Here is a 16,287-nt window from a genome sequence, read left to right on the forward strand (position 1 = left end):
GCTGTTTCCCTGTGCCCAGCCAGACCCACAGCCCCGCTCGAGTGCAGGGCCCCGCGGCAGCAGCACGAATGAGGGGCTGGGCGCAGGAGCTCCATCCTCCCACCCCTGCCCCTTCCCCCAGGCAGTAAATCATCCTCGCTCCCGTCATGAAAGGCCCATGTATGCGCTGCCGGCGCAGGGAGCCTGCCTGGTGCCAACAATATTGCTCTTGGAAGGCAGCCGGGGCTGCGGGAACACAGCCGCCCCTTGTGCCTGGCCCCAGCGCTCGCCGCCGGTCCTGCTGCGGTCGCACCTGCGGCCAGCGTGCACGGCCGGCGGCTCCTGGGGGGGCCGGAGCCCGGGGGGCTCTTTCCTCCTGGAAGTTTCTCTTGGCCGCTCCTGAATGGCTGTTGTTAGGGGTGCAGGTCCCCAGCTCTCAGCACCCTGTATGTGCACGGCGTCAGGATGCTGAGGCCAAGCGAGTGGGGCCACAAGAGCCATGTGAGAATATCCCCACTGCCCTCAGCATCACTGCTCCAGCCACAGCCTGCAGCCCAATGATCAGACACACTAGTGGCTGCTCCAGCCTTGTGTGTGCATGGAAACTGGGCAGGAAGGAGCTGGTCGTGGGACACAGGTCCCAGCCCTGCGGCTCATCCTGCAGAGTGGGCTCAGGGCAGGAGCTCAGTCCGTGCTGCTCCGGGAGCAGAATGCTGAGCTGCTGCTGATCCTTATCTCCCACAGGGAGGGACCGATGAAGCAACCCAGCCAGGTTAAGGTTTAACCAGGCACCACTTGGCAAACACAATCCTGTTGTTCCCTCTGTGGAGGTGAGAATACAGGGCCTGGCACAGGGGCTGCTGTGTGATGGATACGGAGCCCCAGCCAAGCCCCCATCAGCAGGCACTGTGCTCCTTCCAAGGCAAGCAGGGAGCAGCATCCTGCAGCACAGCATGAGCAGTGAGATGCCCATCCCCATCGCAGCCCCCTGGGGACAGCCATGCCACACTCAGGAACAGGCTGTAGGGGTGCTGCCACCCAGGGTGCCGCACACCCCATGTGCTGAGCAATACTCTGGGAGCAGCAGGGTGCTGCAAGGCAAGAGCCGGGCCACCCCTGTGTTCCCAAACCCTAATGGCAAGCAGGCACCCTGCCCTACATCTGCACCCGATTTACTTGCTGGAGACAGCGGGGCCACGAGGGAGGGCAGTGGTTAGAGCTGCAGATGGGGCTGAGCTCCTCCCCAGCCGAGGGGCTCCCAGCGCCGTGCTGGGGCTCAGCTGGGCAGGCTCTGCAGAGCTGGCTATGGAAGGGCAGGGGATGGCGGCACTCCCATGGGGATGTGGCCGTGGTGGCTCCACACCCTGTGCTCGCTGCCAGCACGGAAGGCGCTGGGGTTTGGCCATGGCAGCCGCAGCCCCGGCACAGCCAGGTGCTGCCCGCAGGGCTCCAGGCAGGGACAGGAGGCACCGCTGTGGGATTAAAGGGCCATAGTGTGCTCAGCCTCCCCCAGCACACTGCCCCACTGCTGGGTCACAGCTCCCTTGGCATCACACTGAGGGTGCCCAGGATAAGTGAGGGCTGGAGCGTGCCAGCTGGCCCTGGCAGCAGGACATAGCCTGGACAAGGCACAGCCTGCAGCTGGGCAATGGGGCACCACTGCTGGGTACCATCTAGGCTGTGCTGGGAGCACATCCTGCCCCAGTGAGGCGTGGTGCAGACAGAGCAGTGGCTGTGCACCATCGCTCTGCTCCCACGCTGCCAGGAAATGGTCCATTGCCCCGTGGCTGTGATGGATGTTTTCAGCACAAGCAGCACAACAGCACATAGAAGTGCCAGCGCTCTGTGGGTGCAGACTGTCCTGCCTTCCCCTTGGTGACGTTGTGCGCCCCAGGCCACGCAGATGTGGCAGAGGAGCACAGTGAAGGCACTTGGCGGCTCCGTCCGGATCTCAGGGTGCCCGGGGAGAGCAGATGGGAACACAAACCTCCCATCCCTCCCAAACAAGTCAGAGGGGTCCGTATCCTCTCTGCTTTGCTTTGAAGGATGGCAGAAACCCAGGAATGGCTGTAGTAAAGAGGCAGCACCCAGAAGTAGTAATAAACACTCTATTCGGAGAGCTTCACCTTAGGGAAACAGCAGATACATAAACATCATGTACAGAGGAAGGCAGAACTGTCGGTACACAGTGGAGTGACACACCAGACTGGGCAGTGCTGGAAATGGATCCCTCCTGGTGTCAATGCACATCTAGCAGACACCTGCCCTCGTGCAGCGAGACGAGAGCGAAGCAGTGGAGATGGGAGCTGGAGGCCATCCAGCAGCACCAGGCACACAATGCTGCCTTTACTTCACTGCAATTTTCTGCTGGTTGATCAGCTCGCTTGGTTTAACAGGACTCCCTCTCAAGCAGGAGGCTGAGGTCAGCCCTCAGACGTAGAACAAGACTGGAAAACATCAGAAAGGCGAACCCAGCCCAGCAGTAGCCTGTCCTAAGGGGAGATGGCAGATCCTGTACAGGGTGAAGGCAAACAAAGCTTGTGCACAACCTTGAGCTGGGGGTAGGGGGAGGAAGGCACTCACTCCAAGTGCAGAGATCAGCAACCAGCTCTCTCCCATTGCTTAACCTGATCAGCACCCGCAGGGTTTTGGAGGTGCCCCCCCAGCCTGGCTCTCAGCCTCGCAAAGGCGGCAGCTGCTCAGCCTGGAACGCAGCACCGGCAGTGCAGGGCCCCACAGTGCCCTCCAGCAGCTGCTGCAGCAGTGGGAGGCAGCAGCTCTGCTCTGCACGTCCATCACCTCCACTCCTGTCAGCCAGGCAGGTCCTCGTCCTCCAGCTCCACAGCTGGGACAGGGACAAAGCCATGTGGTGCCCAACATGGAGCAGTGGCGCTGAGCACAAGGCCAGCCCGACAACACGGCCCCTGCGGTGGCCCAGCAAAGAACAGCACTGCCCTCGCTCAAGGGCGGAACATCTGAAGGACTCCTCCTAAATGCACAACAGCCTCAGATCCCCCCCTTCCTTCTGGGAGCTCTTTGAACAGACCCAGTGCATTAACACCACGAAGAGACCATCTGTCTTAATTTCTGGTTTTGAAAGACAGAACATCTCCGTGATGGTACAAATGTGTAAGAACTTTGAGGAGAGGGGTTGGGCAAGTAGTGCCTAATGAAGGACTAAGTAAGACTTGGAGGTTTCCAGCCAGCAAACAATTCAACCAACCTACACTGCACTATCCTGTTATTTCTAAACTCATCTCTATTCTTGTTTCCCTTTAAAACTCTCCTCCTCTATCAGCATTTTGCTGGCAGGAGGGAAAACGCTGCACTTACACACAGACTGACAGAACCCGAGATGGACCCTTCCTGCTCACCTTCCTCTGCTGACTGCATTCAGGTCTCGGAGATTTCCACCACTGCCAAGTTTGGCTGAGACTGGTTGAAGTTATGAAGGGTAAAGACACACACAGTGAATGATCACATACACCTGTTTCCATAGGAAACCAGGCTAAACTGTTTCTTCCTCCCACGTGGCAATGCTCAGAGTGAAGGGCTGAGCTGCCTGGAGAGCCACGAGCTCCAAGTCCTCCATCAGCCCAACGCTCCCACCAGCAGCACTGTATGTACACCATAAAACCACGACTACTTGTTAGACACCAAACGACACAGCTCCTCAACTGCAGCACTGAGAAAGGCTCTGACAGCAACCAGCGGCTCAAGGAATTCTGCACACAAACCTGCCCAGGGGAATCACCACAAGAGGTGCCATGCTGCCATTTCCTATGTTAGTTCTGTAAAAAGCCAGGCAACCCACACGGCGTCCCATTCACACTGCATAAATGCTGCTTGCTATGGATTAGGAGATCTCCTCCAGCTAAAGACACCTCTAAGCACGGGCTGCTGGCCTCCAGGTGCAGAAATCCACTATTTGCTCTGGTGAGGGAGGAGGTAGATGTTACCAGCCTGTTGCCAGACTCTCCTTACACCAGATACACACCTCTCACACTGCACCCACCTTTACAGGAAGCAATTACACAATGAAAACTACTCTAAGGGAGTGAAGTATTTGCTGTCTACCAAGTCTCTTTCAGCTGGATCCTTTTTTGGACAGATTCAGTCCCTGTTCTGCTCAACGAGTGCATACAGGAGAGTAGGGCTTTGCTTATCCAGAGGGATAATGAAACCATTGTGGGCTGGCAAAGGATGTGTGTTCTTGGGCCACCAACAACTCCAAGAACGGTGCTGCAACTCGCTCTAGAAGTCTTGGCTGAAGTAACTGTAGCCTCCTGGAGCAGTTGTTTCTTCCCGGACATACTGCTGTGGTGGGAATGGTCCCACAACCGGCACCGCTCCCGGCATCCTGGACATGGGAGGGAGAAAGAGGAAGAGAAACAGTGTCAGAATGGCTCTGAAATCTGTCAGCTGCAATCAGTGCTCAGAAAACACGGCTGCCAGCAGAGTAACAGGCTGCTATAGATAAGTCAACAACTTGCCAGAAAAGCTTCCAAGTGGATTCTTATCCTCTGTGTGTGTGTGTGTAAACAGACACCTTTAGTATGGCAGAATTAGCTATTGCTTAGCTCAAGGACCGTGAAGAGCTTCCACTACAAAGCAAGTATCCTGGCTCCTTTCAGACTGCAGAAGCTGGTCTGGAACAGGACTTAGCAGCTAAATCCAGAAGCAGCTTTCTGAAAGGGAATTATTTGGCTGAAAAAGCTGGAACAACATCCATGGCCTTAAAGTGAACAGTTACGCATGTGTGCTGGGAATGCCTTCAGTGTTATCTTTCTAGAACGGGATAAATTCAGGCTCAATGTCTGCCATCCACTGACCCTGCCGTGCTGTTTGAGAGTTGGCCTTCACAAAGAGACAGATAGGGCTTATGCCCTCCCAGCAAATACTCAGGAGTGCAACAGGGCTGTAATTCCACAGGTACACAATGCAAGATTCCAGTTTTCCTTTTGGTCTGTCTGGGAAATTCAGTCACCATTTCAGGCAGTATCTCCTAATACCTCTTTCTTCTAACCCACTAACCAGCTTCTAAGCTGTCTCACCACCCCGGGTCAGTTACCAACCCTCCTTAATGTAACGCTTTGAAATCAGAGATCTGAACTTTGCCAGCGTCCAGAGTAAGTACATTCAGTGTTAATCATTTCCCTGGCAGAAGACGAACGATACGTGCAGGGGATTCTCCTGTTTAACTCACCAGATGTGAGAGTGAGTTCAGAAATACAGTCTAGGTTTCTGGAGCGTGGTGACTATGTGCCACATTTTACAACAAGCAGATCCAAGGGAGACCAGAATGACAAGTGGACCTCCACTACATCACACTTTGCTTCTGCTCACATCCTGGTTCTTACAGAAGTGTTGTTTAACAAGAATCAGGATGGACGTGCTCGCTGCAGAGGTCCACGCTGACCTGAACCTCTAAGACACAAAAGCAGTTGAAAGGCACTTCTGCTACAGCAGCATCCTTGAGCTGTCTGCAGATGGAGCTGCTGAAGAGGCTGAGAGGGCGCAAACCTACACTGGTTAATTGGCTTCAGAGCAAACAGTACAAGCTTGCACAAAGCACATTGTTCTGCTTGCGAGGGTCAGCTTGAAATACACATGCAATACTGTATTAAAGCTATATTGAAAACAGTTTGAACAGCAAGGCTGGAGATACAGTTAAACAATACAGTTACTTACTGATTCTTGTGCTTGAAGCCACTGATGTGAGCTTGGTACTGCTCTATGGAGTTCAGTACTATGTTACATGTGTTGCAGGGGTAGCCCTTCCCAGCTGAAACAGACATCAATGTTAACACACACAGCACAGCTAGCCAACAACTTGGTGCCTGAGGTAGAAACAAGTGAGATAATCAATCACTTGATGTGTTAAACAACTGCTCAACAAAGCAAGTAGCAAATGAATAGCCTGACCAGGCAGGGAGGTCACGGGATCCCATATCCCACCAGAGCTGGGTTAGTGGTATGTGGGAAACAGGGCCAGAAAACCTTTCCTGATCAGAACGTGGGTTTGTTATCTACAAAAACAAACACCCATTTCCTGTAAGCAGTTCACAATATCAGATGAGGTGAAAACTTAGCAATTAGAACAGCAAACCTGACGTTCTAATGTCTCTGTAACTCCACTTTTCTCCCCAAGTCCCACTTCTCCCACTCTGTGCATCTCCTCACAACAAATCAAGGGAGATAATACGTTTGTAAATTTGATGTTTCAATTAAGAAAAAAAAAAAGAAAAGAGGGGAAAAAAGAAGCAGCCAAAGGAGATGATACAGAATGTCAAATTCCACAGCGCAGCGCTCTGCTAAGCCTTGCTGAGGGTGCCAATTGGGAGCATTAAACTCTGTCCCTTGAGCCCTTCAGTTACAGTCAGTGTTCAAATTAACTGCAAAAAAAAAGCAAGTCTCCAGCAATAGCTGCAGGATGCAGACTGGTGCTTCTGTGTATCACAACAGTGATACTGCTGGAATGAAAGTTCTGGGGGTCATAGATAGCAAACAAGCAAGCAAAGCAGCAGAGCTGGCCACAGCAGCCCGTAATGGGAAAGTCTTGGCATACATCCCTGTGACACTACATGCCCCTCGGTTCCGGCTCCCTGGGGAAGGGCTCTGCCTGGGAGTCTCACAAAGTAAACACTTCCTTAAGGGAAAAGGGGACACTCACTCTAGGGGTGCAGAGCAGCATAAGCACTGAGTGAGAAGCACAGTCCTTTACGGCACACTCCTGCACCCTACACAGTAGACTCATAGAGGAACTTTAAGCAGAAAGGCATCTTGGCTCTGCTGTGAATGACACTTCATCTGCTGAGGGTCAGATCCCAACAGGGATGGTGTGTTTAGAGATCAGAGCCTTTATGAAAGTATATATCAGAATTCAAGCCCAGTTTAGTAAGAGAAAACAAGAAGCTTGGGCTGGGAAGAACTGTGCTGGCATGCCAGCTTGGCATGGCTGTCAGCACAGAGAGACAAGCAAAGCGAGCAGGGAAATACACCCCTGAGTGCAGCCTGTCTCACCAGAACAGCTCCACACTATGTCACAGCTCTGCAGCCTCACCTGGAACAGCTTAAACACCACAGAGCTGTGGATGGAGATACTCCAGCTCTGTAAGCACTGCACAGAACACATCGATCACACGGCAACAGCACTGCCCACTTTCCCAGCCTGGGCTGGGGCTCCACAGCCTGAGTCACAACAAAACGGAACCACTGATCAGGCCCCGCTAATTAGGTAAAAGCTGATGGGTAACACAAGATTTGAATCACCTTTTCCATCTCCCACATGACTACACAATGTGGGAGAGAATATTGCTGGGATAATTGAGTTTAATTTCTCTTAAGTGTTACCAGTAGCTAAAGGTGGCCCGCAAAGTATTAGAATAATTAATCTTCTGCTTATGGGCATAGTTATGACAGGGAAAGAAGCCCTTGAAGAAGATTTTAAGATGATTTGTCTGCTTATTTACTTCAAGCATCCAGCAGGGTACTACACAATTCCTGGTCCAACAGAAGGATGCTGGAAAGAACAAGGGAGTTCACTGTGTGTGCTTTCACTGGACTCCAAGGGCTTTCATCATACAGAAGTACTCAAAAGGAACAGATCATAAACCAAATGAGTGTTAACTGTCTGCCTAAAGTTCCTCCTTAATAGCTCAATTTTTTCCACATTCCTGCTTGCTCCAGAGAGAGTTGCATCAGATGAAGTGCCCACACAGAGGCAGAAAGCATTCGGGGAGAAATCTCTCTGGCTTTCATGTGCTTTGAAGCAGCAGGTGCAGTTAAACCTATTTCTTCCATCTTTGCCTAGTCCCTTAGACATTTTTGAAGCATCAAATGCCACTTTTATCTTTCCATTTTGGATGCAATCCACCTAGCTGGAAACAGCACTGGCCAAAATCCCTGGATTATCTTCACAGAGAATAAAAAGGACACGTACTTGATGAGACAACATTGCAAAACACAACTCAAAGCTCCTCACGAGCAGCTACAGTCTAAAAACCTCTCCTGCTGCCAAGGCATTACAATACCAACCAGATCAGTCTTGTGAGACATCATCAAGATCCTCATGACAAGCAATTCTCCCCTACTCCCTCCACACAGAACCCCTCATTCAGAGTCCTGTCAGATGCACAGTGCTGCTCTCCCACCCTGCTCTCCAGCTCCTTACCAACCTGTCTGCTGTGAACTCACCGAGGAAGGACGATGTCGGTGCGTCAGGAGTTCGGCCATAGCGTGCCATCAGCTTGTGTTTGGTTTCTTGCTTTCTGTGTTTCTTACCTACATAATGTTGTTTTGCCATAAGGGGGTTGTTGAAAGTAGCGTGGCAGAGGCTACAGAACTTGTCTGGGTCTGTAATGTCCTTGTTCTCTTCATTAGAGGATACAGTAGAGGTGGGGAGGGTAGCGGGATGTTTCTGTGGGGGCACCACTTCTGTAGGATGAATCCAAACTCTTGGTCAGTTAAATAGAAAAAAAACCCAAAAAACAAAAAAACGAAAAAAGGTAATTTTATTTCCCCCAAACATGCATTAAACAACCAAAGAAACCAACCCAACTCAACCCCAAAACCATAAAACAGCCCCAAAAAGAAACCCAGTCAGAGGATGTAAGACCTCTGGATAAATCCGTGTTGCTCCAACCTCCTCCCTTATTGCTCCAGAACTGGAAGGCACAAGGTAAGACAACTCCCAGCAGGGGGCACAAACAGCAGAGAGGAGCTAAACACCTGCAGGCTCCTCTCACAGGGCAGCAGCAGACAGCAGAACTATGTGTGCAGCCTCCCTTCTTGAAGGCTCCTCACAGCCAGACCCTGCCTTGAGAATGGGCCGTGGCAGAAAGCGGAGGCAAAGCACGAGGTCAGGGCAAGCACACAGTCCCACTTCCCAGCCTCCGGCTGTTTGCAGCTCAGAAGTCGCCGAACCACAGAAGCTACAACCCTGTAGCTGAGCAGGCCTGACAAATTAATCTCACAGCAATGGGCTCTGTCCCATTTCTTGCATGCAGGAGCATTTAGCCAAGCCATTCTACCAAGCACGTTGTTGATAAAGGCCATGGATCTGGAGGCAGGCTGCTGGCTTTCCCTGCTTCACAGCCAACACCACACAGATGTAACAAGGATGACATATGTCCAATAGCACCTCCCAATGGAAAGTAATTACGTGCAGCATTTTCCTACTTTGAGCTTCACAACACAAAGGCACTGCAGGACAGACACACCTTCCACTTTAGGGGACTGTTGCTTCAAGTTCTTGGCATGAGTCTTCCCCAGGTAGTGAGATGTGGCCACAGCAGGAGAAGAAAAGGTCATGTTACAGATGGGACAACACTTGTTCCTGTCCTCCCCATTGGTGCCTTCCTGCTTGCTCTCCTGTGCACACAGAACGGCTGAGGTTAGGAAAAGTTTGTTACAACGAGGAACTCTAAGGCATTCAAGGAACTGAATCATCAGAGATGCTGAATGTGAAGTTGTTTGAATAAGACTTCCATTCCGCTCCTTCAGCAGAAGTGTTCCCACTTCAGATTCTCTTTTCCTCAGTCTTTTAGTGAAACACTACAGGTTCTGAGCCCAGAACAAGGCTAACTGCAGGGCAGCATGAACCAATCTGCCCCCTGCTCCCTAAGGTGTGAGTGAAGGAGCACAAACAGCGCTATCAGCTGGGCCATCAGCAAAGAAACGCCAGCTGGGCAGACAGTGGCAGTCACTGCTAGGCCTCACAATGCATGAAGGCAACCTCCTTCATCTCCCTTCCATCCATGCAACAAATCTATGAGGGTCAGGGACTACAACCAAAGCAATGACAGAAGTAGAATCTATTTCCCAAACGAGTCATGGAGCAGACGGCTGGTGAATAAACCCCTTAATGACCAAGAAGATGAAATAAAACTAAAAAAAGTGCAAAAAAAAAAACCCAACAACCCATGACTTAAAGAGAAGTGTGGTGAAGCAGGAACCCTGTGATATGCTGTCAGTGAAACAAAACGTTATACATGCTGTGATAACACTGACAGCTCCTTGCTTCTCTGCTCTTCTTGGAGGGCCCTTCAGAAAGAAGCAGCATGTGGTTCTTTAGGAGGGAAAGGCAACAGGAGCCGTACTCACCAACAGGGCTTAACCACAGAGCCCTTCCCAAAAGCTGTTCTTGGAGCCCACACCCACACAGCACAGGCTCCCCTCTCACCTTGGCGTCCAGCTTCATCTTCTTCCCAGGTGCCAGCTCCTCTTCGCCGTGGATGGAGAGATACCTCCGCACCTTGTTGGCGTGTTTCTTGCTCTGCGGGCAGCCACAGCGTTACCCATTGCTACCTATTGCAACCTATTGCTACCCATTGATACCCATTGCTACCCACTGCTACTAATTGATACCCATTGCTACCCATTGCTACTCATAGATACCCATTGAAACCTATTGCTACCCATTGATACCCACTGCTACCCATTGATTCCTATTGCTACCCATTGTTATGCATTGCTACCCACTGATACCCATTGCTACTCACTGATACCCATTGCTACTCACTGATACCCATTGCTACCCATTAATACCCACTGATACCCATTGCTACACATTGATGCCCACTGATACCATTGCTGCCCCCCGTTACCCATCGTTACCCATTAATACCCATTGCTACCTATTGATACCCATAGATACCCATTGTTACCCATTAATACCCCCCGTTCCCCCCCTCACCTGGTAATGCGCCAGTCGCTGTGACTCGGAGATGAGCAGCGCGCTGCACACCTTGCACTGCGCCTCGGTGAAGATGTGCCCGTTCTCCCGTATCAGCCGCTCCACTGCCAACACAACACAAACAACACAGCACACACCGATCTCAGCCCCATCCTCCCCCGGTGCCGCCTCGGTTCCGCTCCCCGCCCCGTGTCCCTCACCTGCCTCCTTCCCCACCGGCAGCGCCGCGGCGTCCCCGTTGCTACCCGCCCCGTCCGCCATCTTGGCCGCCCCGGTCGCTCTCGCGAGAGCGGCTTCCCGCGGGAGCGCCGTGTGCAGCACGTGTTGGTGGGGCGAAGCGGCGGCGGCCATGTTTGTTGAGGGCAGCGTAGGGGGCTGTGCGGCGCCGCCATTTGTCGCCGGGATCGCTGCAAGCAGGGAGGGGGGACTTGAACGGCTGCTGATTCAAGGCTGGAAGACCGCAACTCAATTAGTGGACACCGTTATGTTATTGCACCGTGTGAACTCAAGCAGTAAATAAGCCATCCATCCCGGCTGTACCCGAGGGGCTCCAATGGAGGCCTCAGCTCCGCTCCCCCGCTCCTTTAGGCCGCGCCGCCCGCACACGACATGGCGCCACCCGCATCGCACGGCCACGCCTTCCTGCCTCCCACGTGACGCGACGCCGACGCCGCCATCTTGATTGAGGGCAATGAGGCCTTCTCCGCCAAGTTGAGTGCGGGTAAGAGACCCGCGGTGCGGGGCGGCAATGGGTGGGATGGGATGGGATGGGGGCGGCGTGCGGGGTCCCGGTAGATCCCGGTAGATCCCGGTGGATCCCGGTAGATCCCAGCAGGTCCCGGGCCCGGCCGTGTCCCGCGGGGCCTTTTCCCTTGCGGTCAGCCCTATAGGCCTCAGCCCTGGGGCGGTACCGGCGGGGCCCGGCCCGGCTGTTGGCCCCGCACCGCCCCGTGCTGCCCGTCCGCTGTGTGTCCCTGTGTGTATATATGGGGGGGGGGGGGGGGGGGGGGGGGGGGGGGGGGGCCCCCCCCGGTGGGGGGGGGGGGGGGGGGGGGGGGGGAGGGGCAGCACCGTGTCCATCCCTGTGAATGGGGGGAAATGGGGGGTGGTTGTTTCCCACACTCCAGCCTGAATCTCAAACGGCTCCAAAAAACCCATCGGCAATGAGAGTCATTCATTTGTTGGCTCCGTTTTTGAAGCATTTTTCAAGCTGTCGCAGCTCTGGCAGGTCTGGAGCTGCGGTGTCAGGATTGAGGATGATTCTGTGGGTAATTGCTTTCTGATTCATCAAAGTGATGGACGAGGGGGGACATGACAAATAAGCACGAGCTGGGGATCTTCAAGGATATCCCTAAACATGGGCCTGGGGAACGGCCATTGTCAGGGGGTCACCTTCACTGCCAGAGCGTTTGCAAACTCAAAGCTTGGATCTCAAAGCTGGAAAATATGGGAAAATATGGGAGGCAAAAGGTGGGTTTGGCCAATTCAGGCTTTGTTTCACTGGACCTGAAAGCAGCCTGGTCCTTTGCAGAAGTGCTGAAAGCAAAATGCGGCTCCTATGCACAGCTTCCTTATCTGCTTGTTTGTTATCTGCTCTGCTGCTTGTTTTCTTCAGCTCTATCAGCTGGGCTAATAAAAGCTGTTACTGCTCCTACTCACAGCCCCGCGCAGCTACAAGTGATCTCTCCTCGTCTCGTTCCCTTAGTTACATTCACACAGAGGCTCTTTGCCACAGCTCCCCTCGTTTTCGGCAGCGTTGTGGGAGTTGTGTGGTTACATCTTTTACATCTTCTTTCCTCTCCCCCCCCCAGTTTTAAATGTTGGAGGTAGGTGACTCATGGTAACTCCAGCTGATCTCTTATTTAGCGCAGCGCATCGAGCGGAGGGGAGAGCTGGTGATAGCAGCATGGATTTGAACAGGACTCAAACACAAACGCTTTGCAGTTCCTTGTTGCTGGCTGCTGTGTTTTGCTACTGACATCTCCAAAGCAGCGACCCTGCCCAGGCTCAGAACTGAAACCCCTGTGTGTCCTGCTGATAACGGGGTGCAGTTCTATTATACCAGGTGGGCATCGAGGTTCATCTCTCTGGACAGAGGGCAAAGAGACCAGTTGGAGCTAAAGATAAAAAGCAGAGCAAGTATAACTATGGTGTTCCAGCAACAGCCAAGGTTCAGCTCAGCTGGAGCAGAACAGCTTTGTTTTGCAAGAGCTTCTCTATAGAGCAGCTCTTGTTTTAATTTTCCCATCCCAAATAGACAAGTGTTTTGAGACTGCAGTGATGATTGCAGCCGCTTCTGGAGCTGTGCGTGCAGTTTGTGCAATGTTCTGTCTTTAGAGGGCTCAGCAAGTCTTCAGCGTAAATCCTTGCTCACCGAATCATCATCTTTTGTCTCCACACCAATGTGTGCAGAGGAGACAGGCAAGGGAAGCTCTGTGCTCTGCAGTCATTCAGAGGCAGCACGTCCTCTTGGTTCAACCTGGACCCAGTGCTGCTGGCTGTAGGAGGGGGTGCACCCCTGTTCTGTAGTGCTAATGTGGCTCTGAACTTTGTGCTTGCAGCATTTCCACATGTAACGGCTGTTTGCAGTTCCGCTGTGCTACAGAAGAGGGTTTGGCTGTGCGTTGTGTAACGCGGGGTCTTTTGTCGCATCTTGTCTGCCTCTTATTTTAGACCTCAGCAGCGCATTTGAGCTATTTCAGTGCTCACGAAGGAAGGCAGAGGGATCCTGGGAAGGACATTGGTCTGGGAGCCGGCCAACTTGGGCTGCATTTCCAGCCCTGCACTGTCTGTGTGTGATGAGGGGCTCATTGCTCACTGCCTTGCACACATCCTTCCAGTGCTGGTTTTGCTCAGCCACAGAATCACAGAATCACAGAATCACAGAATGACCCGGGTTGGAAGGGACCTCAAGGATCATGTAGTTCCAACCCCCTGCCTGGCAGGGCCACCAAACATACACCTTTACTAGATCAGGTTGCCCAGGGCCCCGTCCAACCTGGCCTTGAACACCTCCAAGGACGGGGCATCCACAACCTCACTGGGCAGCCTGTTCCAGGACCTAACCACTCTTCTAGTAAAGAACTTTCCCCTAACATCCAACCTAAATCTTCCCTCCTTCAACTTAAAACCATTTCCCCTAGTCCTGCTATTATCAGCCCTTTTGAAGAGTTTACTCCCTTCCTGGGTGTAAGTTCCCTTCAGGTATTGAAAGGCTGCAATGAGGTCACCCCGCAACCTTCTCTTCTCCAGGCTGAACAAACCCAACTCCCTCAGCCTGTCCTCATAGGGGAGGTGTTCCAGCCCCCTGATCATCTTCGTGGCCCTCCTCTGGACCCTTTCCAAAATCTCCATGTCTTTTTTGTACTGAGCCACCTTGTGGGGCTCCCTGGTTCCCAGCTCAGGAAGCCCTCAATGCTGTTGTTGCATTACTTGCTCTTGTTCTCATCCCAGTCCTCTCCTCCCAGTGCTTGATTCAGCATCCCATCCAAGTGTGTTCTGCACCAGGGCTATGGGGGTGGGAGGCCTGGGGTTGTGTTGGGGGCACTTGCTGGGGAGCATTAATGGCTGAAGCACAGGGGGAAGCCTGGTTGTGTTGGAATAAGGGCTCTGGGCGAGGAGCTTATCTGTTGTTGTTCCCTTGAAACCCCTTTTTGCAGTCAGCTCTAATAAAGTGTTCTTAACTAAACGAGTGGTGACAAGCACGTGTGGCTCCCAGTACTGCTAAATGTACCACGCTTTGTAATAAGGTTCTAATGGCTGCTGTATTCTGCCTAAAAATAGTAAAAAGAAAGGGCTGTCTGTTAGAGGAAATCTAAATGAGGAGGAAACAAACGGCTTTTAGTCTTTCCCTCTGTTGCAGAGTGAAGGATGCCAAGGAGAAAGAAGGCCGCGGAGGGTCCTGACTCTCGAGGTCAGGATGGAGAGGTAGAAGAGGAAGAGAAGAGGGGTGCAGCCAATGCCAAGAAGAAACGCAGCTTCGTGGACGCGTTTATTGTTATATCTGACAGCGATGGAGAGGTCAGTGCTCAGCCCATGCCAGGCCCTGCTGCTGCAGGAGCACCCGAGTGATGTGCTGGGGCGTGTTGTGCCGTTCCTTTTCTCTCCTGTGAGATGAATCCGATCCTGTTTGACTAGGAAATGAATGGTGTGCTTGGTGAGGGTGAGTTATGAGTCTGGGATTTGATAACCAAATCCTCTCAGAAGTGAATTTGAAACGTAATTTAAAAGTAACCTTTCCTCAATCCCTTTACAAATCTTTTTTTTTTTTTTCTCCGTAATTTTTATTTGATTGATTCCAGCTAAACCATAGGAACATGATTCTGTATTATCTGCAAATAGATAAGAGAATGATTCAGAACACGGGCTTCGAGTAGCTCAGGCACAGCTGGTGTCTGGTAACCTGATCCTGAATAACTGAAGTCTGAATTCTTCACCCATTGCCATAGGGGTGTAAAGGTGAACTGTGCTGAGGGTGTGACACAAAAGCTCACGTCCAATCCCTGGTGTCATCTCCAAGCCTCACCCTGCAGTACTGAGCTGTTGATGCCTGTTACACTGATGCTGGGATACATGCAAGAACTCCCAGCTGGAAAATCCCAGAGCTCTGAGAGTCTGTCCTCAGCTTGAGGTACACGAGAGAAAATTATTAGAGTCGTTTTTTAATGTGTGACTGTTGAGGCTTCGCTCTGTCTTGCCAGTGATTTGGGATCCTAAGCTGCTTTTTGTAATTCCACCATTTTCAAAAGCATTTCAGTTCTCTCTCAAGCTGTAGATCTTAAATCAAGTCCTTTTCGTTCCCACATCTGGAGCATGAGTCTCTACAATAAGGCGATTATCATGTGAGGAGGGGAAAAGCACTAGAAATAAACAGTAAAAAGCTGTAGGGCAAATGATATTGGATGTTTTTTCTTCGCATTGTCTGAGTTCTTTCCCATTGGGAAATTCCCTGAAAGAAATGGAACATATGGCAGTAATAGTTCATTGGGGTTAAACCCTTAGCTCTGCAATATGCTAAGTTAACTTCAGATGTATGCTGCATCGCTGGCCTTTATTGTGAAACCTATAAGGAAAAAAAGAAATCAGCGCCTGTAAGAGATGCTGCAGTACATAAAAGATCAGGACCTGTTATTGTCTACAATTATTCATCTCAATGTGCACGTATCTGAAAAAGAGGAAACAAACGTCTCTCCAAGCACATCTATAAAAAGGTTAGGCTCCCTGACTGTTCTGTAAGTTTGTCTATAAACAATAAATTCTGATGGCATAATCGGTCATATTACAGAAAAGGATATGCTCAGAGAGGCCGTTAAAGAGCCAATTAGGTTCTGTTTAAGTGACAACAGCTCCGTCGGTTGAGTGAGTGGATTTATTCAGTTCGGTCTCTTTCTTTCTGTGAGTCATCAGCTCCCGGATCCTGTGCCACAGTCTCTTGCAGCGTTTTCTTCTGCAAAACCACCCAAAAACTCGATTTGCATGGGATCTCAAAAGGAAAAATCTTGTCTGCTTTGTGTTACTGTCACAGCTCTTTGGTGCACGTCGAGTTGGATTTCAGTTTCAGACCCTGTGACTGTTGTTCTTGCTCCAGCAAGACCTTGTTATGTGTTTGAGAA

The 16,287-nt window shown here is 51.6% G+C and overlaps 2 protein-coding genes across 12 annotated transcripts in view; one reads left to right on the forward strand and one right to left on the reverse strand.

Moving 5' to 3' along the window:
- Window positions 1-2,073: 2,073 nt before the first annotated feature.
- Window positions 2,074-11,041, reverse strand: ZNF346 (zinc finger protein 346). 2 transcript variants are annotated; one of them, XM_015876244.1, is made up of 7 exons: window positions 10,876-11,041; window positions 10,676-10,779; window positions 10,163-10,255; window positions 9,201-9,351; window positions 8,176-8,415; window positions 5,671-5,764; window positions 2,074-4,339 (listed from the first exon to the last, which is right to left on the reverse strand). In XM_015876244.1, exons 1-7 carry the CDS (start codon window positions 11,024-11,026, stop codon window positions 4,234-4,236), a joined length of 939 nt encoding a protein of 312 aa, XP_015731730.1. In that variant the 5' UTR covers window positions 11,027-11,041; the 3' UTR covers window positions 2,074-4,233. The 2 variants fall into 2 exon arrangements, 1 of the variants encoding a protein (XP_015731730.1); XR_001558241.1 differs by having other exon boundaries at window positions 4,225-4,339; window positions 5,671-5,819.
- A 205-nt stretch (window positions 11,042-11,246) lies between these two features.
- UIMC1 (ubiquitin interaction motif containing 1) overlaps window positions 11,247-16,287 on the forward strand; it is a 32,657-nt gene continuing 27,616 nt past the window's right edge. For 6 of the 10 annotated variants that reach the window (XR_001558240.1, XM_015876232.2, XM_015876239.2 and 3 more), the window contains exons 1-2: window positions 11,273-11,396; window positions 14,538-14,695. Coding sequence is in view for 9 of the 10 variants with exons in the window: in XM_015876232.2 (XP_015731718.1) it covers window positions 14,546-14,695 (150 nt within the window). In the remaining variant the exon portion in view is untranslated. Of the gene's footprint in view, window positions 11,397-11,845; window positions 12,146-12,305; window positions 12,741-14,519; window positions 14,696-16,287 lie in introns of those variants that run through there. The other 4 variants (XM_015876236.2, XM_015876233.2, XM_015876234.2 and 1 more) reach the window with 4 other exon arrangements.

The sequence above is a fragment of the Coturnix japonica genome, chromosome 13 (genome assembly GCF_001577835.2).
Source record: "Coturnix japonica isolate 7356 chromosome 13, Coturnix japonica 2.1, whole genome shotgun sequence".
In the NCBI taxonomy this organism is placed as follows: Eukaryota; Metazoa; Chordata; class Aves; order Galliformes; family Phasianidae; genus Coturnix; species Coturnix japonica.

Coding starts and splice junctions, on each gene's coding strand:
- ZNF346 (XM_015876244.1), bottom strand. CDS start 11,026: ATGGCCGCCGCCGCTTCGCCCCACCAACACGTGCTGCACACGGCGCTC. Junction 10,256..10,675: donor AGCGACTGGCGCATTACCAG/GTGAGGGGGGGA, acceptor GGCTGCCCGCAG/AGCAAGAAACACGCCAACAA. Junction 8,416..9,200: donor ACAGTCCCCTAAAGTGGAAG/GTGTGTCTGTCC, acceptor TTCATCCTACAG/AAGTGGTGCCCCCACAGAAA.